Below are 26,063 nucleotides of genomic sequence, written 5' to 3'. Positions count from 1 at the left end.
GAATCCATACAGGAATTAAAATGGCGGAAAGAATTTAAGAAATTAATATTAAGATACAATAAAACCCGCATAGATCTGTAACCTTTACTTTCCCATTTTGTGCAAGGGACGGATTTTCTTTCTCGCCAAATGATAACGGACAACTTGAGGGGCACATGTGGCGGGGACCATCCGGCAGCGAGGCTTCAAATTTTCAGTTTACATTTGACGGGTTGCAAGAGCGGTTTACCTCGCAGCGACTAAAAAATTAAAGAAAATGTTTATCGACCGGAAGAGAACAATAGATCCGGGGCACTTCCAATGTTGAAGTCAACAGCGATGGAATTGAATTTAACGTCCCCTAGCGCTGCGATTACATGCTGAAAAAGTAAGGGGGGTGCGAAACCGAATCGATGAAGGCGCTGTAGGGTTGTGTGTGAATCAGTATGTGTGGTAAACAGATGAATTCATACAGAAGTTCAATGAAACCATAATTTCTTTCGGCGAAAAACGGAGTGTCACAGTCGGCAGGAAGCCTTTAGAAGAATAGTGTGTCAAGTTACAGTTTGAGATGTAAGAGTTTACAACAATAGTAAAGTGTTACCATGGTCGAATATTTCAATCGCTGGCCGTACTTCGTAAGCTTTGCAGTTATTTTAGTTATGCAATGCATTACATTCCTCGCATGTAGTGTTTAAGGACATAAGTTACATCGTTTGTGTTCGTCATGTGCTACACATTTGGAGGAATCTGCTAGGGGCTCATCCTGTTTCAAAGCTTTTCGCTTGCAAAACATTTTCTTACCAAAGTATATTTAACTCATGTATATGTATAAGTACCTATATATGTATGTGTATTCGTTTATATATACGTACGTATGTAAATATTTTCGTATATATGAGGTCGCGTGCATATGCTCGAGTCCTTCGTAATATCTTTTCATAAGCAATTTTGGTGCAACTTTTCAATCGCACGCATATTTTTATGTATGTGTTTAGGTGTTCGTGAAAAAATGTAGATGAAACCGTTTCGACTGGAAATTTCTAGTAAATTTTCCAGCGAACATGCGATAATGGCGAGCAGATTTTCATGAACCTAATACATATGGAAAAATATGTTATTTCACGTTCGTATGTTCAATTAGGGAAAATGCGCTGTATACGCGAGAGGAATTTGTCCTGCATACACACATTGGTACCCACATTCACTCACACGCTCATGCACGCACACATACACACGCACACACACGAGACAGGATATCAATGTGGGAGAGCAAGGAGCGAAAGAGAGAATGTGGCAGGACGTGTCTGCTCAATATACCCTCTTTCGTATTTCCGTGAGTCATTCCTGCAAATCACCCTAGCTTGTGCAAGGATCAATTATCGATTTTTCTGTTCGGCTCCCCCCTAGTTCTATTCAAAACGTTCGTTCGTTCGTTCACCGCCTGCTCATTACATTACCACCAATATATTGGCTACTCATTCTGCTAGCGTGCGGCGACAAGGATCCAGTCCTTGTGGAGGCAGCGATTGGGAACAGTAAATTAGCGCCGTTATTAAAAAGTACGTTTCTTGCCTTGTTACATTTCAGTTCCTCCAACCTAGGGCATACTCTTCCACGACATCGGTGTGCTACTTTTCAGTACACTGTCGCGAAAATCACAGCCACACACTAGCCGAGCTCTAACCCAGTGCAGTTTTTCGCGTTTTTCTCTCTTTCTCTCTCTCTCTCTCCCTCTCTCTCTCTATCTGTGTCTCTCTTTCTCTCTCTACCGATCTACTTGCCCCGCTGGTATTATCCTTTTCACAGTTACACAGTGATAGTCACGCGGCCACTGCAGCGCCAGCGGGCCGTGACGGTTAATTATGGTTAGTTCAACTGTTGTTTTTGATAAAAAGTCATCCTCGACACCAGTAGACAGCACCCCAGTCGACCAAAATGATAGCAGTACTATTTCCTCCATGCCTTTCAGCAGCAGCAGCCCCTGTAACGACACGACAGGTGTGCTGACACACGATAGTAGTGCGTCGAACGATGCGTCCGCATTAAGTTTCAGTGAGCAGAAAATTTCGTTACTTTTCCCCAAATGCAAACCGCGCAGTGAATATCACTATGTTATGAACAGCAGCAGTAGCAGCAGTGCGTGCGTGAACGGAAACGGTAGTGGTGGTGGTGGTGGTGGTGGTGGTGGAGGTGGAGGTGGAAGTAGTAACAAGAACAACAATTGTACGATGGACGTCGGCAGCATGTCGCTCGGCTCCACGCACTCCTTGGCGACGTACGTGACGCGCTCCAGTACGCCCACCGTCGGTACAGCGCCGCCCTCGAGCGCCTCGACGGCGGCAGCGGCGGCGGCGGCTGCGGCTGCGGCGGCGGCGGCGGTTGCAGCCTCGAAGGTCTACATCGACATCAATCCGTTCGGTAACAACAATGGCAGCACCAGCACCAGTAGTACCAACCACGGCCCATCGGTGGTTCCTGCGCTATCGAGCGACTTTGAATTCGGCGCCGAGAAGGAATTGTCCGTTGGCAAGGCGCTGCAGTTGAATGCGTGCGGCATGAACAACAACAACATCGGGGGAGGAAGCAGCAACAACAACCACTACGGCGGTGGCGGTGGCAGCGGGGGGGTAGGGCTGTTAAAGGATAAGTTTGGTGGCGCCGGAATCGGGCCCAGCACCGTGAAGCTTTCGTCCAATCAATCCGGTAGCAAGAGTACCTCGTCCTCAGACGGGTACGGCTTCTACTACAACAATCAACCGCCATCGCTAACCTGTTCCCCAACCGAGAATCAATCAATGGCCGCCTCGCTCGGTAATTGCAATAGTGGTAACAATGGTGGTAGTAGTAGTGTAGTTGGTGGTGGTGTAGGTGGAGGAGGAGGAGGAGGTGGAGGAGGACTGCTTCTCTCGGATGATGAGGATATGAGCGAGCGTTCGAAGAAGGAAAATACCGGCGCGTCCAGATGGATGGAGCGCAACTACTGCCATTTATCCGTGTCGCACTATCCTAGTGGGCCGTCGAAGTCGAAAAACGTTGGTGCCAGTAGTGGAGCTGTTGCCGGACAGCAGCAGCAGCAGCAGCAGAAACGTGGTGGATCCACATCGGTTTACAAACCGGTCAACTGCTACAATATGGTACTCCAATCGCCGCTCGAGGACGAGAGTGATATGGAGGATAGGCTAAAGTATTTCAACTACCAGCACGAGATGCAAACGTACAACAGCACACGCAAGGACAAGCACGGCTACCCATCGGTAGGTAGTGGTGACTTGCACTACGCGCATAAGAGCATCAGCGGTGGCGAGGGTGAAGAAATTATAGTCCTTGGAAGCAATGCAAACGAGCACGAAAATACGCTGCTGGTTGGAAAGCAGCAGCAGCAGCAGCAGCAGCAGCAGGAATGTGATTCAGCCGAGTCACATCCCAATAAAATGGATTTGCTCCATCTGAATCAAAAGTTGGAGCACGTGCCGCACGTAGGACTGAGTGTAGCCAGTCCGAGCACGGATAACGAACTGATGCTCAATGCAGAGTTTACCGACAAGCAGATGGGGCAGTTTGCTGAACCGGATAACAAATCTACCGCAGGATCCAACATAATACGTAAGTAGTGGCCGAATAGGTGTTTGTACTCATTTTGTTCAAATAGGAACCCAATCACCTAACGCTCACTGAACTCCTCGTCTATCTATGGACGACTTTAATGTGCTTTCCTCTTCCCCAAACAGAGTACGACGGATCTCCCCGACGATTTGGGCTGAATTTGTGCGACGAGAGTGACTACTACTTGGCGTCTAGTGTGAAAATAAATCTAACTTCCCCATCATTGCTGACGCTCCCGCGTCCCGGGTTTCCACAGCGCGTTGTACCGGCGACAACGTCCACATCGGCCGCAACGACATTGACGGCACCAAACAAAACCAGCATGTCCACGGTACCCACGCCTTCGTCCAAACTCAGCTGCTCCCCTTCGCTGCTGGAACAGGTAAATTCAAGTCTGAACAAGACAATGCTGTTCGAGGTACCCAAAAATGGTAGAACTAGCGACGGCGAGGGCGACTTCTACGCTAGCGGAGACGTATCGAAAGCGAACCTTACTAGGATGGACAAGGAGCACCATTCTTACGAAGTGCTGCAGCCGTGCGATCAGGGCAAACCGTTGCTACCAGAGATGGACATGATGTCGGAGAAGGTGCAGCTGAACGCCCAGGCCCAGCCCGACAACGAGCTAACCATGGGCGGCTCGAGTAACTATCCACCGATGACCAACTCATCGACGTTCGACTATCTTTATGAATTTTCCGAGACACGCAAAGTGTTGGAAGAATTTTTCAAGTGTCCATCGACGGAGGATGTGGAGAAGTTTAGCGACTACAACGACAGCGGTGACGATGACGATGCGGAGAGTCTGGACGTGCAGTACGACTATCCGGTGGAGCTGGAGCGCTCAAAGGCTATCGAAACTACCTACATCGGTAACGTGAACGGATCTGGAAAACGAGACAGAACCCGCTCCCCGAAGTCCCCGATCCACACCGGTGACGGCATGACGCTGGCGCAGGAAGAGGATGACGATGATGAAGATCAGACGGCAGACGTCGAGGACGAGGAGGAGGACGAGGGCAAGGGTAAAGGGTTGACGAAGTACAATTTTAAGCTGAAGACTAACAAGGCGCGCCTTGTCGCAGACTACGGAGGTGCAGGCATGCTGCGGAAGAAGAAGTCGTCCGATGGATACTTGCTGAAGGGCATTTCGAACGTCGGGTTAGCTGTCGTTGACGATGGTGATAGATACTGCAGTGCAGACTATGAACGACGTGAGGACGACAGGCAGGGATCGCTACAAACTTCCAACGACGCCCGAAATGACTACGCGGTGTACATCCAGAGTGGCCTACTCAAGTCCTTCCCTGAACAGCAGCAGCAGCAACAGCAGCAACAGCAGCAGCAACAACTACAGCAGCAGCAACAGCAGCAGCAACAACAGCAACAGCAACAGCAACAGCAACAGCAGCACCAACAGCAGCATATGACGCTAGTTAACGAGACTCATGCACAAAACCAGCAACAACAGCAGCACCCAAAGAACACCCAGAGTGAATTGCGCTTCAACTCGTACATCAATAACGAGAGTCGCTCGAGTAGCTACGACGCAATCAATGACCCCGGCGGCTATGACGTGCATCCGATCATCTCCAATGGCAGCGACAAGGACCCGTTGCACTACGCCACGGTGAACGGGGACGGCGTCGACGGGCGGAAGGTGTTTGCTCGCAAGTATAGCAAAAACTTCAATTACTCACCAGACACAACCGATTACGACTCCAACTGCGGCGACTACGATAGCGAGATCTCGCCCCAGTACGGCAGCGACTTCGGGCTGATCACGTCCGGGGGTGCCACGATGTGCGAGGATTTGAACAATGGCGTCATCAGTGCCGCATCCGGTGCTGGGCAGGCCCCGGGCGACTCGCTCAACTGTCTGTTCACGAGCAGCGCCGGCAACTACCCGCGGTACTATGCGGCTATGCCGGTGCTGGAGGACGGCCTCTCAAGCGGGCACGTGTCCGACTCGGACACGAACAATCACAATGCGAACGGCACGGGCGGCGTGATGCCACCAGATCTCGTCACAGGTAGTATCAAGCAGATGGTGTCTGGCAGTGCCGGTGTAGCGGGCAGCGCCTACGGGCTACTCGGACCACAGTCTCCAACGGTCACGGCGAAGCAATCCATCTCCTCATCTCCCATTGCTTCAAAGGAGCAGAAGACTCTCTTACAAGTTCAGTCCAAGGAACAACAACATCAACAGCAGAACCATCAGCAACAACAACAGCAGCAGCAGCAGCAGCAGCAGCAGCAACAACAACTGCAACAGCAACAGCAACAGCAACAACAGCAACAACAGCAGCAGCAGCAGCAGCAATCGCATCAACAACAGCAGAACCAAGGCACTAGCGTGGAAGGATTTTTTGTAAATAATAACACCTTCCGCATGGGAAATCTAAAGCTGAACTCAAGCATGCTTCACAACGCCAGTATATTTAAAAACCGCGATCCAGAACTGGAATCACTATACACTATAAGTAAGTACATTTCACAGAACGTAGTATTAAGGTAGCTTGATGGTTGTTTTTTTTTAAATCCAGTTTGATTTTCTCGGTTACCATTGATATAATTGTTAGTAAGAGAACAACCTACTTTGCTGACTTGCTCGGCCCCATTTACTGTAGGTACATCTTCTATATAAAAGCTATTTTACATTTTTTTGAATGGAAGAATGGGATTAGATACAAAAATCCATCATGGACAGCTATGAGTCCATAAAGATTATCTACAGGTAAATTAGGAACCTGGGCTGTGATAAAAGCGTCTCTGAATGAGCTAAAACTAATTGCTAGTAGTTTGTAGCTACTGTTGAATATAGACAGTGTTTGTGTCTCCGTACCGTCATACCTATTTTTATTTTTACTTTTACTAGATACCATACAATCGACGCCACCTCCACCAGCTCCAGCTCCACACAGGAAATCTTCGATAGACTGTGATAACTTAACAGGTTTGCAACAGCAACAGCAGCAGCAAGCGCAACAACAGCCGCCACAACAGCAGCAGCAGCAGCAACAGCAGCAACAGCAGCAGCAGCAGCAGCAGCAATTGAGTCACTTACAACAGTTGCAACACCATCAGCAGGCGCAGCAGCAGCAACCACCGCAGCAATCACAGCTGAATCAGCAACAGTTCAACCTCTTGCATGCTTCTAACGCCGATGTACAGTCGACGTTGAAAGACATTCGGATTTGTCTGCAAAAGACGAAATCAATCAATCTGGTGTCCGGTGGTGCACAGACTCGCAAAGCCTTCGATAAAAACAGTTTGTGTTCGAGCGAATTCCCAGCAGATGCACTCGGTGGTGCTGGTGTAAGCGGGGCTGGCGCTGTCGGCATACCCGGCGCCCCGAGCCTGTCGCCCATCTGGATACCACGGTCGCGAGTAGCGACGTCGGAGGTACAGGACTATGTCGGCAAACAGCCGACAACGGGTGGAGCGAACGGAGGAGTGACTAGTGTAGCGCCCGGCGGCAGTAGCTCCATACTGGGAAACGGCTTGACAGGGCTGCAGGGCTCGGGAAAGTTGTCATCCTCGCCGTCGTCGCTACTCGCATCGTCGCTGCCAGTTGTAGGCGGAGCAAGCAAATCGGGTGGTGTAGGAGCCTTCCCGGAGGAGAGTGAGGCTCTGATAGGCAGTCATGGCAGTCACGGACAGTCGGCGAAGCTGCCCGGCGCGCTCATCGATGAGGATGAAGATCCGGACACGGATCTCGAGACCGACCGCTTGCTCGGCCACCAGCGCCTGGATGACCAAGGCTTCTACGACGAGAGCAGCGGTGGCAAGCAGTGGAGCAGCGAGCGCAAGACCGGCACTCGGCTACTGCTGGGTAAGGTGTCTCCCAAGCAGGCGCCCACAACGGCGACCTTGCAAAACGGTAAACCGGCAACCGGCCAGCCGAGTGAGCGTACGCTAGGAGTAGGTGCTCGCAGTGCCGGTGCAGCGCATAGCGTGAGCAGTTTCCTGCAGGTTGCCGCCTCCGGTAGTACTTCCTCCGTCCCGGCCCAGCTATCGGTAGGTGGGACAGCGGGTACCGGCTGCAGTGCATCTGGGGCAACACTGCCGGAGTTGGGTGGAGCCACCTCGGCCACCGGAACTCCGATCGCACCCTCGGCGGGAACCGTCAGCGGCACCGGGGCCGGCAGTGGAGGATCTGCCCTCTGCCACAAGGCAGCAAAAGTGAGTGCCGCCGGCAATCTGATCAACTTCAACGGGCCCAACGACCCACAGACGCAGCTGACGTCACCGAATCCGAGCCCACAGCACTCACTCGGCGAGGGTAATCTACTAGACAAGTCGAACGACTCCGGCAGCCCCGGTGGTTCGACCAAGTCGAAGTCGATGCACAATAACGACACCAAGCGGAAGTCGAAGAACAAGGAAGGTAAGTCAGTCGACATTCCACTGATCCCTTATTCAACTGATCCATTCTGTGGGCATACCGAAAATGCAAACTCTAAACATTTGTCTCTTAACTTTCTGATTCATCACAAAAAAAAAATGCATACCGTGGATTACTTGGGTGTAAGTAATCGCCTCCAAAGCGACTCATAACCATTCGTGGAGCAAACCGTTCACGTTGGCGACAAACTGACTGATTAATTACTCCTTTCCACAGGTTGACAGTTCTGATCGAAGGTGTTTTGTTCCGAGCGCGCTACCTAGGATCGACGCAGCTTGTTTGCGAGGGACAGCCGACCAAATCCACACGAATGTTGCAGGCAGAGGAAGCTGTATCGCGAATCAAGGTATGGTTGTGTTTGGTAAATGCTAACATTCCTGACAATGGCAATAACCGCCTGTTTTGTTTTCGTCCCTATGTACCACTTGTGGTCATTGACCATCGACTTCATGGCTTCAGGCTCTGGTAAGTGAAAGTTTAATACCGTGACGTGCTATACAGCGATAGTAGAACGTTTGTTTAACGTTTTGTTCGTTATTTTCCATTATCGTTTGCCGCAGTCTCCTGATGGTGAAGTACAGCCGAGCACGGAGGTGGATCTGTTTATATCCACCGAGAAGATAATGGTGCTGAACACGGACCTGAAGGAGATCATGATGGATCACGCACTGCGGACGATCTCGTACATTGCCGACATCGGCGACCTGGTGGTGCTGATGGCTCGGCGCCGCTTCGTACCGCAGGACGTCGACTCGACCGACTCGTCCGGTGGCGGTGGAGGCGGAGCCGTCAGTGGTGGCGGGGTGGGCGCACACTCAGGGAACCATGCTGCCGGTGGCAACACGCCATCCCAAAAGCAGTCGGGCACGGGGGGAAGCGGTGGTGGGGCTGGCGGTGGGCCGAAGGGCAACCGCACGCCGAAGATGATCTGCCACGTGTTCGAGAGCGAGGAGGCGCAGTTCATCGCGCAGAGCATCGGGCAGGCGTTCCAGGTGGCGTACATGGAGTTCCTCAAGGCGAACGGAATTGAGGACCACAGCTTTATGAAGGAGATGGACTACCAGGAGGTGCTGAACAGCCAGGAGATCTTCGGCGACGAGCTGGAGATTTTCGCGAAGAAGGAGCTGCAGAAGGAGGTGGTGGTGCCGAAGGCGAAGGGCGAGATACTGGGCGTGGTGATCGTCGAGTCGGGCTGGGGCTCGATGCTGCCGACGGTGGTGATTGCGAACCTCGCCTCGTCCGGCGCGGCCGCCCGTTGCGGCCAGCTCAACATCGGCGATCAGATCATCGCCATCAACGGGCTCAGCCTGGTGGGGTTGCCGCTGTCGACGTGCCAGGGCTACATCAAGAACACCAAGAACCAGACCGTGGTCAAGTTCACCGTCGTCCCGTGCGCCCCGGTCGTCGAGGTGAAGATCAAGCGACCGAACACCAAGTACCAGCTCGGCTTCAGCGTGCAGAACGGTGTGGTAGGTTGATCCGCCGGTGTCTGGTGTCGCTCTCTAGAAGGGTGAGGTTCTAACCGCCTGCTCGCTTTCACCTTTCCCATCCAGATTTGCAGCCTCCTGCGCGGGGGCATTGCGGAGCGGGGCGGTGTGCGCGTCGGCCACCGCATCATCGAGATCAACAACCAAAGTGTCGTCGCTGTACCGCACGAGAAAATTGTAAACTTGCTGGCCACATCAGTTGGTGAGGTAAGCCTATTTCGCACCAATGTATATCGCCACCTGCCTTCAATATGACGTTCACACCCATCCTCAACCCCCTTTTCCTACCTCCATGCAGATACTCATGAAAACCATGCCGACGTCGATGTTCCGCCTGCTGACTGGACAGGAAAACCCCATTTACATCTAAATTGTGGATTTCTTTTCTTCGTTTCGCCGATTTGATTTACGTCGGTTGTCGCCGACCGGGAACTAGCTGATACAATGACAGTAACTACATATTTTTGAACGAACACTCTTGACATTTTCTATACTTCACAATGTCATGAAACTATAAATATATACATACATATACATATATATAAATATTATATACATAAATGTGCAAGTATGGATATTTATAAATATGAAAATGCATTTTTGTTTTGGAATTGATTCATACTTTGGCCTTGCAACTAATATGATAATCGTTATAGATATGAGTAAATGCTCATAAAAGCATACACACATACACACCCACACATATGCAACACCACACACACACACACACACACATTCAGTCAGAAACATTGCCAGGAGCAGTGCGCACGAGGAGGCACACTTGCCGTTGAAGGAATATTCCATAATAATGGCTATACAAGCAGGTTTAGATAAACTCACACGGCTGCAAACTGAAAAGAAAATCGCGTCATGCCATGGCCTCAACACATATAAATCAAACTGAATACAGTCTACATAGTCACAAGATAAATGTAAATCGTTGGATTTAATAATAAATATAGCATAGTAATATAGCTTTAGCGAATTGGTGGTTTCGAGAAGATGGAGATTAAAAAAAAAAAAGATAAACAAGACAGAAAAGTGGGGCACTCTTGGCTTTCTAAGTACCATTACAGATTGAAAAGAAAACAAAAATACTTTGAATAGAAAAGAAGAAAAAACAAACAATGTATTGTAACGAACGGAACAGCAACCATGAGAAGAGGAACGAAAAACATGTGACGGTAACGACAACCAAAGATACCATTTACTGTAATTACCTTAACGGAAGGGGAGGAAAAAACGCAAGCTGAAAGTAGTGAAAGAGAAAACCTAAACTGAAGAAAATACATATATTTTTTGAAATCATTTAATAAGCAAAATTAAGCTAGAACCGCGAAGGGAAAATGAAAACAAAACAATTTGAAGGGGAGGGTGAATGGAAAGGATCGCAAAACCCGTGGTATCCGGACGGACACACACACACACACTGGACACGTACAGTTACACCTACATGCAAAACATGCATCAACATATGCGCACATGCAAGCATACAGACAGCAACACAACAGCAAACAAATGCACTCCGAAACTAAGGCGAGCGGACTCTCGTTACTGACATTGAGTGTGCTAAACACGGAGAAGATAAAACTGATACAGAGTATAGTTTTCCGAGGAGGCAATCGGTTGATTGATGATTCCCGTTTGATTTCTTATCCATTCGGTTACGATATTCGGGAATAGCGAAGTTCGGGAGTAGGTAAGAGACGGAGACGATACTTGGGCTCTGGGAGACGTTAGGATTTGTGTAAAACTGTAAACGCATAAGTAAATTTACAACCGTAAGAGGCTTGGAGTGCACAAACAGAAAATATTACCGACTAGAGGTGAACGGTGAACCCCGTCACTAACCCGTGCTCAAGGCAGGAGTTATGCTTTTCTTGCTAACATGCAACACGAGTTTTTCTGCTATTACCTCTATTTAGCATAGGCACGAACGAAGTGTTGCGGAGTCGGACGAGGAGAGGAGTGGGGGATATAAGTAAGGCTTGATCCGGGTTTTACGGGCAAGTCAACGGCACCGTCGAATTCCGCCAGGTAATCTGTACGATTTGCGGATCTACAAACCTCCTTATACGCCACAGGCGTACATACGGCCGCACAGACACAACAAACGCAGAGGGTAGTAGGAGTCAGCCACTAGCAGAAGTAAAGAAAACCGTCCTTAAGAAAACAGACCGAGCGTGACTGCTGTAGAACGACTTTGCATTCATACTGCTTTTAAAACAGCATCATGATCATGCACGACATCGTATAAGGCACGCACCGTACCGACCGAGTTCGGTCTTGGCTTAGGCAGGTAGAGCCTTAGGAGCCGCCCGTCGTTTTTGGGGTTTAGAGCGGGCGGAAGTGTGCGCCCGCCATCATTGCCACGTGCTACCAATCAATCCCGGGTTGTGTGTTTTTTTTTCAACATTGCCTATGAGTCTTACACGCTATGCTTTCAACTGCCTCGAACAGTATTGCTTTCGGTCATTAGTCGGTCGACATAATATAGTTCAGTTGGCAAATTAACGATGCCACACACATACACCCACCCACCCCCACAAACACACACACGCACAGACACACTCCTTTTTTTTTAACGAAATGTTTGTTAGTCCGCTTTTTTGAACTAAAGTTTTCCGGAGCACGAAACACTCACGCCGTAGTGTTTGCAAGGGAAAACGAGCCCACTGGCGGGTGAAAAGGCCATTCATTGGTACGCACTCCAAAGTGAAACATAAAAAAAACAACAACAACAACAACAAATGTAAATGAAAACGACATCACGGAAATCCCGTACCGGCTCACTTATTACTGATAGTTTGAGCATCCATCTGCATGTCTTTAAGAAAGCTAAACAAAAACAAAAGAAAGAAGAAAAACAGCACACACATGCACACACACACATACACATATATATATATATTGAAAACAAAAATTTTGGCATTTTGTAAAAATAGTGGAGCGGTGTAAGCACGGTGCAGCCCCAAACAAAAAAAAAACAAAAAATTTGGGAAGCAGACGAAATACAAGAGGAAAACAACCAACGTTATCGAGTAAATATTAGATAAATGTAAAATAAACCCAGATCCACGCGCGCAAAAAAACAAAATTAACAAAGGCCGATGATTCAAGAACATAACAAAAAAAAAACAGAGAGTGAAAAAAAATAAGAAACAAAAACAACAAAATGGAAATGGCAGCAAAGGAAAAGACAAAATCGAACCACTCGGCAAAAAAATCGCTAATCAAATCAATTAAACAATGTACTAACGTAATGTCATCTTGTATAACGTATAAATACGACCTTGGTAGCTATAACAACAATGCGTATTTATTACCAACCAAAAAGTAATGTATATGAGCAAAAGCTGAAATAAATATACAGATATAAATAAATGCCTGCTTACATTGTGTACGTACTTTTGTATTTCCATCTATTTTTTTTATTTTGGATATTAAAACAATTCGAAAGGAAAGTGTGAAAACCGATGGTATATGGATTTCCCTTCTCGGGGGTGGAACAGGAGGGGGTGGAGTTTAAGTTTTCGGAACATCGTTTGTTGAATAGGGTAAGATTTTTCCCTTTTTTCTCAAGGGCACCATCAGGGATGCTACACACGAATAAAGGTGTGTCGTTTTTTTTTTCTCGTCTACACTACGAGACTGTTCGTGCAGGACGAAGGATGTTCGTGTGTGTGTGTGTTGGACACTATAGTGTGCCCGTTTGCACGAGTGTGGTTGTGCATGTCCATATATGAAAAGGATGTCATGGCAATTACGCAAGCAAACAAACGCATACAAGTGCGTCGGTACGCCCACCGCCCACCCCCCCCTTTTGTGGACGGTTTTCCACGATTTTCCACACGCGCGCGTCCGTTTCGCCTGTTTGAGTGGGTGTGCGCGTCGGTGCGCGAGTGTTGGTGTGGGCGTACGATAGCAGGAAGTTGCTCACGTACCGGAGTGAGGAAAATTTTGCGTCCTCGCAAGGATAACAAATGGGAAAGTACACACTCTCTTTCTCTTGCTCTCTCTCTCTCTCTTTTTCGTCCGTCGCGCTGTTTATGTGAGCGAGTTTGCGGAGTCTTTAGGGCGCGAGAGTGAGAGCGCGAATGTGCGCGCCAGAGCGAGACGGTGGAAAAGCGGGAGAGAACGCACGGCGAGAGCATATGCCGTTCCCGCGGAAGTCCTGGTTGCTGCCCGTCCCGTGTGCTCTTGCGCCAACAAGGCCCCGGGGGTGCGAAAAAGGGAAAATCCGGTGAGCGGGTGGCGCCACGACGCAGCGGCATCCCACCAACAAGGGGAGCGGTCGGAAAAGCGGGCCGGCAGCCAGAGCGAGCGAGCGAGCGAGCGAGCGAGCGGGCTGGCAGAGCGCAAAATGTGTGAGAAAAATTAAAGATGAATGCATAGATATCTCATCTTCGCGGACGGCGGTGTTCGCCTTTTTTCCAGCAAACTTAAAGTGGTCGGGAAAAACGGGCAGCCCCCGTGCGGAAAAAGCGGCAGCAGTCGTCGCGGACGGTGAAAAACGTCGCAGGATAAGTGCGTGGATTGCGCTCCAGTCGAGTTTTGGGTCCTGGTGTGTCCCGTATATTTTTTTGTTTGCGAAAGCGTTTGCGAAAACGGGAAAAGATACGGATACTGGGCTGGGAGTACGGTCGGTCGCCTGGCCTGGGCCTCTGAAGCACAGGAGCAGTGCTGGCAACAGTGCGCGAAGCAGTACCAACATCGGGCCCCCAGCATCAGCAGCGTTATTATCCACCACCAACACCACCAACACCACCATCAGCAGCAGCAGCAGCAGCATCAGCATCGGGAACAGAATCGGAGGACTGTTCTTCCATCGGTCCGGAACATTCACGTCCTCTCCGTAGGGGAAGGATACTGGATCCCTGATGCACATCTGCTGCTTCGGTATCCACCCTTTCGGGCCGTGTTCGAGCGACTCCGCTCCGTGACGCAGTTCCGGGAACGTTGTAGCCTCAGTGTTCCGGTGTGCGGTGTCTCTTAAAGTTCCCTTTCCCCCCATCCCCTCCCCCCAGGCCCACGCTTCCGGGAAATGGGCCCTGGTCCGGCGGAAACGTCCCACGTCAGGCAATTGCGTTTCACTCGGACGGAAGTGGTAGTGTGCGGCACCTAGAGGTGGAGTAACAGAGATAGCGAAACCGAGTGGAGATAAGTTGAGCAAAAAGTTTGCCAGCAAAAAAAAAACAAAAAAGGACAGCTAAGCTAACGGGACGAACTTTCTCTGAATCGGAATCGGGAACGTTCCGCTGGTTCAACAACAACAACAACGACAACATCAACCACGGCAACACATAGTGCATAGTGTTCAGGGTACGTGTAGGAGCGGAAGGGTGGGAGGTGATTCGCTTCATCCCAGCCTCATCCCCGACGATCCCCGAACACACGGTGGACGATGGAAAGCGAGAAGCTACTAGAAACGCCTCAAGCAGTCGCGCTCGTGCACAGTAATATTGACATTACATAAGGGAAATCGTGCGGTGTTTTTTGTTTTACGTTATGTTACATTGTTCCTCTGTTTGGTGAACACGCTTCCGGCCCGGCAAGGATTCAATGTGCACGACTGCACCGGCCTCACCACCCATCACCATCAACAACAACAACCACAACAACAACAACAACAACAACGACAAACCGGGGTAGAACAAAACGCGGTGTAAAATGCCAAAAATTCTGGATAGTGACATCGACTCACCTATTGCAAACCTGATCAAGCGCAGCGGGACGTCCACCAACGTCGACACCAGCCACCAGCAGCAGCAGCACCACCACCAGCACCATCACCGCGACCACCACCACCACCACAGCAGCAGCAGCAGCAACAGCAGCAGCAGCAGCAGTAGCAGCAGCAGCAGTAGTAGCAGCAACTGCAGCAACAGCAGCAGCAACAGCAAGCAGAGTGTGCACTTCACCAACGACACCAACACGACCGGTGAGAAGTCGGACGGCCCGTTCGATGCGCTCGGTGGCCATCACCAACAGCACCAGCAGCAGCAACAGCAACAGCAGCATCACCATCAGCCCCACCATTCCCACTCGCATCCACATTCCCACCAGCATCAACACCAGCACATCGTGCCCGGGGGCGGTGGTGGTGGTGGCGGCGGCGGCGGCGGCGGTAACTCCAACTCGTCGTCCGCGTCCTTCTTCTCGTCGGCGTACGGCGACGCCAAGGACGGGTCGAACGAGGGTGGCGGTGGCGGTGGCTATGCAAGCGTGGCACCCCAGCCACCAGCATCGGCGGTGGCGTCGGCGGGCGGTCAGCAGGTTGCGTCCGGTTCCGGTGCATTCTTCCAATCAACTTCCAACGCCTCGACCACGATCAGCACAACCAGCAGCACGACCGCCGCTACGAGCACCCTCGGCGGTGGAGGAGGTGGTGGTAGCAGCGGCCGGGGGAGCCAGCGGCCATCGGAGAAGGCGGGCGAGTCGTCCCGAGCCAAGAAGTACCGCCACCAGCAGTTCAGCAAGAACATCTACATCGGCACGAAGAACGCGGAAAAGTGGGACACGCTGCGCAACGTGCTGCTGTTCAAGAACGATGTAGAGTTCGTGTCCTTTTTGCTGAAGCTGGCTGAGAGCAACTGCTGGAAGAAGGAGTTACTGAATGGGTAGGTAGTAGCGGCAGGCTCGCCTTTCTTTTCCGAAGCATTTTGTAGCATCCCCACTTGATGTTACAACCGGTAGGCGGTTTTTATATAGCGAAGATCCAATCCGACATCGCTCACGGTCACTCACTAAGCTAGTCCAGTTGAGTATTTTGGGTTGCCTATCGGTTTAGAGTTCGGAACCGCCTAAAAGGACATTATAGGTTGGACGTTTGGCTGACGAGTTCATGGAGCACGTCGGTATACTCGGAAGAAGCTCAGAAATCCGCATGAGGCTAAGACTAAGTACTACCTACTTAGATAACATAGTCTACCTAGGGTATCTAAGTTCTAAGTATCTTAGCCTTAGTCTCCTTTCAATAATATCAAAATTCACAGCGTAAGGCAGGATCTGGATTGACTGAATAAGGATTGATTAGGGACTAATGGCCCTTGAAGTTTCCATCTCCGCATCTCGGATATCAATCACTTACGTGTGGCTGAAGAGTACGCAAGCAAGCTCGTGATATAGTGTGTGGTTTCAGGGAGGAACAGCAGGTTCCCGGATAGCCGAGCGGTAATGCCGGTTAGAAACTCTCCCCACAAGAGTTGGATTCCACCTTAGCAGCGTGTATGTTAGCTTCCCATCAGAGGTACGCAGGTCCGATTGACTATAACAAGAAGAAGAAGAAGATGACAGATTTTGGATTGATGACTTTTAAGGACTCTGAAGGTTCAAGAAGTCCTCCCCAAGGTTTAATGAGGTGGTTTTATTAATAGCAGTGGATGTGGTGACGTTTGCTCTTCTACACCTTATCAGGAAGTTCTGATCAGAAGTATGTGTTTACCCTTTGTGGAAAAAGTGAGAATAACATTCGGGAAGAGGAAGCACAATTAGAGTAGGCAACAAGTATCAGTAATTCTCTTTCGTTACAGCTTTCATGACGACACAATGGCACAACCAAAGACTTCGGCGACCGGCGGCAAAGGCGTGCGATCGAAAGCCGGTGGCAGAACAAAGCAGCAGCAGCAGCAGCAGGCAGCACCAACACCCCATCAACCGCTCGACCACGACCAGCAGCACGAGCAGCAGGTGTTGAAGCCACTGCTGCACCAGCGGCAGCAGTCGCTTCACTCGTCGAAGCGAAGCTCCAAGCCGGCGGCCGCCGAGAAGAAAACCAAAAGAGTACAATTTAATAAAAATGTAAATATTATCCATAAGGTGGACGATGGCGGTGCCGGCGCAACGCCGCTAGCCTATCGGGAGCGAGGGCTGGGGCGGCGGGGAACGGGTGGTGGCGCTGGCGACGAGTACGGTGGGGAGACGATGGCGGACGATGACGGGGGCGAGGATGAGGAGGAAGGCGAGGAGGAGGATGTGGAGGAGGACGACGAGGAGGAGGAGGACGAGGAGGACGAGGAGGGCGTAGCGGACGGGGTCGGGAAAAAGGCCGGGGTGGTGGTAGTCCCGCTGGTACCGAGGAAGCTCGCGAAGCACGAGGAAGACGACGACGTGGAGGACGAGGAGGACGATGACGAGGAAGAGGAGGAGGAGGACGAGGAGGGGGTGGAGGACGAGGACCGAAAACCGAAGTGCACTGAGCTGCTGCCCGGAGCGGCGGCGGCGGCGGCGGCGGCGGCAGCGGACACCGAGTTGAGCGTTGGCAGCCACGCGTCCTACCTGATGGAGGACATCGTCAAGAAGACGCTGCGCAAGGTACCGACACCGGGGCCGACAGCAGGGCTGCCCCAAACGCAGCCACCGCAGCAGAGCAACGAGGTGCAGCAGGACTCGATCAGCAGCACCATGGGCTCGGTGTCGGAGGACTCGCTCAACACGGAGACGGAGGTGCTCGACTACCGCATCGCGGAGAAGATCAAGACCGAGCTGGAGGAGAAGCAGAAGCTCGAGCGACGGTCGCTCAACTCGGAGGAGCTGCCAACCACGTCAAACTTCTTCGAGCAGGGCGACCTGGAGGTTGGCGGGGCGCCACCGGACGAGAAGCCACCGGTTCCACTCGGCGCGGCCAAGAAGGGACATGTGGCAGCTCGAGGAGCGGCCGGTGACGCAGGTCCCTATCCCGCCGGGGTGCGAAAACGAGGTAAGCGAGCTCACGCAGCGGGTGATGGAGGCCGCTCGGTCGACCTACACATCGAGTACGAGGAGCAGGAGTACCGGCCCGTCGGGCGGGGAGCTTCAGGTGAACCGCCGGAGAAGGCGGGCTTTGGCGGACCGGACGGAGGTACGCAGCTGTCGCTTCACCATCCATCGACACACCAAGCGCCGGTCCAGCGGCGGGCGAAGGGAGCGGGCGTAGCGAAGAACAAGGTGTGTACCGGGTGCAACGTCAAGCACGGTCTCGATCTGTGCCCGCTGAACGCGCCGCTACTTACGATCAATAACAAAATCGAGCTTAACCAGTGGTTGGAACAGAATGAGGAGTTGATCAAGAAGCACAAGCTGTTCCTCAAGCCGACCGGCAACCCGGACGATATGGACGACGAGATGGACGAGAACTACGACGATGACGACGACGACGACGGGGATGACGAAGACGACGACGACGAGGAGGGCGGAGGTGACGGTAGTCGGTGCAATGCGAAGATCGAGCTGTCACCCTCGTTCTCGGAGCTGTCCATACCGCCCGAGTTCGAGCTGCGCCCCTGTCCCCAGTCGATCTCCAACGGTGCCATCAGCAGTACAACGCACACCGAGCAGCAGCAGCTGCTCCAGCAGCCGCAACAGCATGACAGCATGCTACTGCTGCAGGAGCAGCATCACGAACAGAGCGACACCCTGCTCGACTCCAAACCATCTCTCGCACCTCCATTATCGTCGTCGACATCCGGGCTGGGTGGGCTGGCGGCGGGGGCGACGGTGGCGACCGGGGCGGATTCTGACACGCTCCCCAAAAGCCGAACCACTGCCGGGCACGGTCTTAGCATCTATACCACCACCTTCATATCCAAGTATACGAAAATTGGCCCGCTGACGGGGCAGGTGGTGCGCGAGACGGAAATACAGGACGACAGCACCATGCGCTTCATCTTCGAGACGTTCGATGGCTCCAAGTCGACCTACACCAGCACGGAGAACAAGAACCTCTCCAACTGGTTGCGCTACATCCGGCCGGCGCGGACTCGCGACCAGAAGAACTGCGTCCTGCAGGTGTACGATGGGAGCATCTTCTTTACCACCAGCAGAGACCTGGAGCCCGGTACGGAGCTGTTGTACTGGAGCGACGACAGTAACTCGGCTTGGGGCAAAAAGAAGATGGAAAAGACCAGTGAGTAGCAGATACAAGTGATGTACAACCATAGCTGATGTCAAACACCTTAACCCTTTCATTGCCTTGCAGATTGTGGTGGTTGTAATTTGAAGTTTGATCACCCGATCTACTACCGGACGCACTGTTCCGTGTTTCATGATCCCGGGTTCAGCCTGACGATTCGTAAGTACCACTGCAAGGTGTGCGGCGTGGCAGTGCTGGGCAAGGAGAACATCATGAAACATGCTGAGAAACTGCACGATGGCAAGGGTGCATACCAGTGTCAATTTTGTCAGAAGGTATGACGCTGAAGGATCAATCCGCACTCTGTGAATCCGCAACCGCTAACTCTCCTATATCTCCGTCATGATTGCAGTTCTTCCTGCGGCTAAACTACCTGGAAATGCATCGAACGTACGGCTGCAGTGCCAACCCGCAGCGGACGCGCCCCCTCTGCGACTTTTGCGGCCGGAAGTTCTGCCAGCCGCAGAAGCTGAAGGTGCACATCAAGCGCATGCACAGCGACATGGCGGACGTGCTGCGGGACTTCCAGTGCAAGCTGTGCTCAAAGCTGCTCGGGTCTCGGGCAGCACTGCAGCGGCACTCGAAGGAGGTGCACAGTCGCAACTCAGCCGTGGTCAGCTGCCCACGGTGCCAGAAGCTGTTTCAGAATCGGTCTAATCTTAAAATTCACATGCTCACCCATTCGGGCGTGCGACCCTTTAAGTAAATACCGTTCACATACTTTAGCCTCACTTAGTACTGTCCCTATCTGACAGTTGGTGTAATCGTTACCTATTGTTTCCCGATAAACTCTTTTCAGGTGCGCTGAAAATGAATGCACGGCTGCTTTTACCACCAAACAGTGTCTGCAGTTTCACTACAAGAAGGTCCACGGCTATACCCAGGAACAGATGCCAAAGATCGAACGAAGTGTGGCCTATACTTTCGATGCCTACTCTGGCGGTTTGAACGATGGCATGATCGGTATGTAGGCACTGACAGAACGTGGCGCATCAATCGTTGTACTACTTATTTCAACTGAAACCTACATTGTTTATTCTGAAACTCTTTTTCCCAGACGAAGTGCAGCGTCGCCAGCGGCACAAATCGTCCGCATCAGAGGACGGGGCGTACGGTAGTGAAAAGGTCGAAAGGAAGAAGCGTTCCCGCCATCACCTGAACCACTTCGACGAGCTCCATCAGGCACAGTTTCAGGCACAATTGGAGTTGCCACAGCATACTCCGGACCAGTCACAGAGCGTCACTCAAGAGCCCACTGAGCAACCGAAAAAGACCCCGCAGCACCTACAATCACCCCAGCTGGACTATCCAAACACCCCGCCATCTCAACAACGTCTTTCGATGACGCACCAATCAACCGCACAGCAGCACCAGCTGGGCCAGGTGCTGCATGATCCGGACGGGTTGTCGAAGGATGTCGAGTTGCAGCAGCAGAAGTTGTTGCGACAGCATCTGGCAGCCCACCAACCGGACGGACATCTTGACACGGATACCGAACCGGGTATCGGTGAACAGCATCCGAACCATCAACATGATCTCCACTCCAACCATGAGCACTCACCATTGGAGAATGCACAGGCAGCGATGCACAAGGGTGAGCACGACGAGCAGTCGCTGCACCACCACCACCATCACCACCTGCACCATCAGAATCAGCCACAGCTGGCCCGTCTACCATCGCCGTTCTCCAACAATCTGCTGAAGACAAAGAATATACTGGAATCGTTCAACGATCTCTGCCGGAACGAAAGCAACCTATCACTCCTGTCCACTAAGATCACCTCCATACTGAATAACAACCTGAAAGACATGGCGAAGGTGGCGGGAATCGGGTCCACGGTGAGCAGCAACGGTGGCAGTGTGGAAGACATACGGAAGAGCATCATGGACCAGCAGGGCCATATAGAGGAGGGCCGAGGCGACGGCCGGCTGGACGATATGCAACACCTTGTTGCGCCACTCGCGGATGAACAGACGAAGGCGAACTCAGGCAGTCTGAACGTCGGGCAGCTTCACCGGCAGCTAAACATATCAAACCAACTAGATGTCAACGCATCTGCCGGATCCCTACAGTACAAAGCGCACAGCAACGACGAAGGACTGAAGGGTGTTGGCGAGGTGGACGACGGCTTTGTCGATATGGCGTCATTGGCGAACAGTCTGAAGTACAAGGAGTACATCAACGGTGGGGCCAACACTGGCCTGGTGATAAGCAAGGGTAGCAAGAAGTGGATCAGCGATTCAGACCAGCTCCCCAGTGACGGGCAGCAGGGAGAACAGGCGGGCGTGATGCTCAGCACCGTTACGAGTCGAGATTTTCTCACCAAGCTGATCATGAATGGTAACGTGAACACGCCACCACCGAATGTGGCCGACGATGAGGAAGAAGACGACGATAACTCGACCATTCTGGATGTGGTAGACTCGAACAACCAAAACCAGCAGCAACAACAGCAACAGCAGCAACAGCAACAACAGCAACAACAAAACACACACAGTCAGATCCAACAGTATACATCCAACTTCACGGGGCTTAACCTGCCGGATCTGCCTTCGTTCCAGAGTCACGCATTTCAGGGACATTTCAACCATCAGACGTTGCTAGGTTCGTTTTACAACGGATCGAATGCGGCGGTCGGGCGCAACTCTATCAACACGATACCGACGTCGGCGAGCATGCTGGTCGAGGCAGCACTGAACTCGGTCAGCAACATCATAACCGAGGCGGAGATTAGCACAAACAACCAGGGCCAGGGTTTGCACCTCAGCCACATTGACCCCGGTAGTGGCGCCGACACAGACAACAACCTGTCGGCAAACTCGGCATTCAGTGCGGGCAACATCGACGAGTCGGTGGAAGAGATGAAGCTGCTAAAGTCGCACCACTTCTCAATGCAGATCAACTCCATTTCGGCACAGTACTCGGCTCAGTCGCCCGCCGATGCGGAAATCATTTCGATACGTGGAGCGGGCACTGGCACTGGTACCTCCAACACCGCGCCAGTTGGTCGACCCAAGTCGCGCGAGAAGATAGCCATTTACGAGGAGAACGAGATGCTCAGCTATGAGACACCACACATCAGCCAGCAACAGCAACAGCAGCAGCAACAACAGCAGCAGCAGCAGCAACATCAGCAGCAGCAGCAGCAACAACAGCAACAACAGCAACAGCTTCAGGCGGGAAATCAGCAGAAGCACCTGTCCTCGAGTGTCGACTCAGTACGCAGTGCACTATCACCGGAGCAATCTGGCGATTTCAGCTACTCCGCTAGTGCAGCTGCCGCGGTCGTTGCCTCCGGTAGACAGCAGCATCTCGCCTCCGGCTCGCCAGTGCGCTCTAGCTCACGTCAGATATACGCCGAGCACGATCTGATCTCGCCCGCCTCGACTCCCTCACTACCCCGGTACGACTTTGGTACGACCGACAACAACTACGGTGGAACGCGCCGGCAAGACGCCAACAAAACCATCAGCTCGCTCACGCTCGACACGTTCGACTCGAACCTGAAGGGAGCGCAGCACCACATGCAGCACCACCTGTCGAGCGACGAGGACAACAGCATCGTCATTGCGGAAAATCTGTCCGTTGGTGCGGCGCAGGCGGAAGAGAAGCTGAAGCTGGCTGCTTCCAGTAGCAGCGCCGCTAGCAGTGGCAGTGGCGCACCAGAGTTCATCCAGCATCCGAAGTACGGCGACAACAATGGACGCACGGCAATCGTGGGCTCTAGCCTGCCCGGTACCGCCGACATGCGCATCAAGTACGGCAACGACAGCACCGTCGACATGGTGGACTTTCAGCAGCGCAACAGCATCGGCGACTCGTCCGACTTCCAGGGGTTGGATATGTCGTCCCGCACCTCGGTTGCGGCCTACCACCATTCGAACTTCCAGCTGTCCGTGCAGCCCGGTAGCAATGTACACTTTAACCGCTACCATCACCATATCTACGACATACTGAGCGAGCGCGACCAGCAGCAACAGCCTCAGCAGCAGCAGCAACAACAGCAGCAGCAACAACAACAACAGCAACAGCAGCAACAGCAGCAGCAGCAGCAACAGCAGCAGCAGCAGCAGCAGCAACAACAACAACAGCAACAATCTCAGCAGCACCATCATCAGCAGCCACACCACCAACATCAGCAACAGCACCATCACCATCAACATCAGCCACAGCAACAGCAGCAGCAACAGCAGCAGCAGCAACAATCACAACAGCAGCAGCAAGAATCATTTCAACTGGAGCAAAGCCAGCTGCAGCATCTTGTGCAGCAGGACCATGTCCAGGACTCGGACGCCGACCAATCCGTGACGGTGGATCTGAGCCGCAGCTCGAACTATCTGGTGCAGTCTCCACCCACGCCGGCCATCTCCTACAGCGCCCACCACCACCCGGACATGATCCGCATGGTGTCGCTGGATCTCAGCTCCAACACCGGCTCGCACCACTCGGTGAATAACGGCTCGCACCATGCGTCGCGCCACGCCTCCTTCATATCCTCCCAGATACAGCCGGGCGATCACCATCGCCTGCTCGCCAGTGATCAGCTGTCCGTCACCAATCACCGGCTGCTGGTGAGCGACCCGGCCACCCATCTCATCTTCGAGCAGAACAACCGGCTGCTGTCGGACGCGACCGGCCAACCGGCACCACCGCCACCACCACCCGCCCCACGGCACGTCGTGTCGCCTACGCGCGGTTTCGGAGCCTACCATCACCATCACCATCACCACCATCACCACCAGGTCAGCTCGTCCAACTACCATCATCCGATGAAGCAGAACATCGCCTCGCCACCGATCAACCAGCACGGCTCCTCGGCCGCCGCATACCATCCATTCCCAACCTACTACTGAGCAGGTACTACTACTCAACGAGTCGTTATCCCCGCTGTCAGGCAGGTTTATCCAACGGAGCAACGACAAATAGAATGGAAGGATTACAGCCTATTGTTTGGTAGATGAATAGGAGCACATTTCGGTTCGCCGAGTACTGCTTGAGTGGAGCTGCCATTTTGTCTCTCCCGAGAGGCTTTTGTTTGGTGTTTGACCCGACGGTATCCAGATAGAAGGCGAAGTGGGATGGTTATTGTAATTTAGATGTTCTTCGTCGTTGGGTGAACGGGAAATCCTCCCGGCTCCCGGTACAGTGACGTCCGGTGTGAAGAACCAAGCTGAAACTCCTAGTAGTTCTTTGCATTAGGCCGTGAGCATTGATGTTGCAAAACGCTAGACGGAACCGTAGCACGAGCTCTCGCTGTTTCACGTACACACCACAGTGGTTTCCACCCTCAATTTCATGTGATCCGCATAAGGCATGCCATTGCTTACCATGTAAACCGAATCGACGGATTCTCCTGCGCCGGAAAGATCACCACAGCTCGCGTACGGCCATCGAGATGGCTCTCGTCATTTGAAACGAAAATCGAAGCAAGCGGAACCCTGGGCGCGGTCGAGGGGACGCATTAACGAATAGTACTACTACAACGGTCCCACCAAACGTTTCAAATTATTACACGCATCGTGCGGGAGCGCAGTAAACGATACTAAACTAAACTAAGCATACCATAGCAAGCACAAACAAAATTGCATGAGCATGTGTATAATTTGTTTAAGGATATTTTCAAAGCTAAAAGAAACCCGATAAGATCAACAGCATTCTGTATCACAGATCCGTAAGAATTAAAACAAAACAAATATATATATATAGATATATATAGATATATACATATGTACCAGTAAACGTCAAGTGTAAGATGTGCGGCACGTATTGGTTCTTCAAGGAACGAACTTCAAGAGAGGTGTTGCGGACAGCGAAAGACAAACACTCATAGAAGAAGAAAAAAAAGCACACACACACACACACACAGTGGAAACTCTCGTATCTTTCCTGGTTGAATAATCCCCTTCGAAACACAATGTTCAATGTTCAGGGTGTTTCAGTTAAGCTGAGATTTTGTCTGCTTTGGTTACCCGAGCAGCTGAAGACAGCTGAAAGTCGCTTTCCAACCCAATGCAGCGCGAATGTGCGAAGCGTAATGTGCCAAACAACCAGGACAACAAAGATATCCTGACGGACAAGACTTTATTTCACTTAGTCGGATAAAACTCAGGAAGGACCAAATGAATCATTCTTGTTTTATACATTGTATACATAACTCCGCATACGCAGCAGCAAATCAATGTCCAACGCGCACAAGACACCTGCTGGCTAGCAGGTCCCAGCGGCTCATCGTGAACCACGTGTTCGAGGGACGTTTGCGTGGAGAATGACTAAATTCGTGGTTCGCCGAGCGCAGCGTGCATTTGATGTTCGACTTCCAATTATCATTAAGAGAAAAACATTTCAGTGTTAGCATGTTACGTGTTCAGTGCCACTCCTTTAAACAGCCGGTCCCGAACCGGTGTCCTACCGTCGTGGACACAGTGTGAGCCACAGCTCGATGGGCTAACCCTCATCCCTAGTTTCTTTCGCTGACTCACATTTCTTATCCATTACTACAAATAGATCTTGTGTGTACTAACAATCAACCAATGAGAACAAACATAACGAAGGCATCCAGGCTGCAGAATTTTGTGCAGCTAAAGATGCACTGTAAAATCACACTCCTACAACAAACCATACATACACCCATAAACAAAAAAAAAAACAAACAAACCAACGGTAGCAGCGAAGGCGATATTGAAAAAGTATATT

General features: G+C 51.8%; 2 protein-coding genes across 2 annotated transcripts; both read left to right on the top strand.

Moving 5' to 3' along the window:
• Positions 1-1,940: 1,940 nt before the first annotated feature.
• On the top strand, positions 1,941-10,578 carry LOC131269341 (uncharacterized). The gene is made up of 13 exons (XM_058271693.1): positions 1,941-2,139; positions 2,179-2,289; positions 2,326-2,829; positions 2,875-3,585; positions 3,711-4,918; positions 5,027-5,764; positions 5,831-6,068; positions 6,464-7,975; positions 8,218-8,339; positions 8,453-8,458; positions 8,554-9,462; positions 9,547-9,687; positions 9,779-10,578. Exons 1-13 carry the CDS (start codon positions 1,941-1,943, stop codon positions 9,848-9,850), a joined length of 6,471 nt encoding a protein of 2,156 aa, XP_058127676.1. The 3' UTR covers positions 9,851-10,578.
• A 4,572-nt stretch (positions 10,579-15,150) lies between these two features.
• LOC131269340 (uncharacterized) lies at positions 15,151-24,223 on the top strand. Its single transcript, XM_058271692.1, has 10 exons — positions 15,151-15,215; positions 15,342-15,467; positions 15,588-16,100; positions 17,013-17,550; positions 17,671-19,363; positions 19,436-19,644; positions 19,722-20,071; positions 20,169-20,332; positions 20,427-22,464; positions 22,549-24,223. The coding sequence occupies exons 1-10, from the start codon at positions 15,151-15,153 to the stop codon at positions 24,221-24,223; spliced, it is 7,371 nt and encodes a 2,456-aa protein (XP_058127675.1).
• Positions 24,224-26,063: the final 1,840 nt, after the last annotated feature.

The sequence above is a fragment of the Anopheles coustani genome, chromosome X, assembly GCF_943734705.1.
Source record: "Anopheles coustani chromosome X, idAnoCousDA_361_x.2, whole genome shotgun sequence".
Lineage (NCBI taxonomy): Eukaryota > Metazoa > Arthropoda > Insecta > Diptera > Culicidae > Anopheles > Anopheles coustani.
This window is presented reverse-complemented; position numbering and strand designations above follow the sequence as displayed.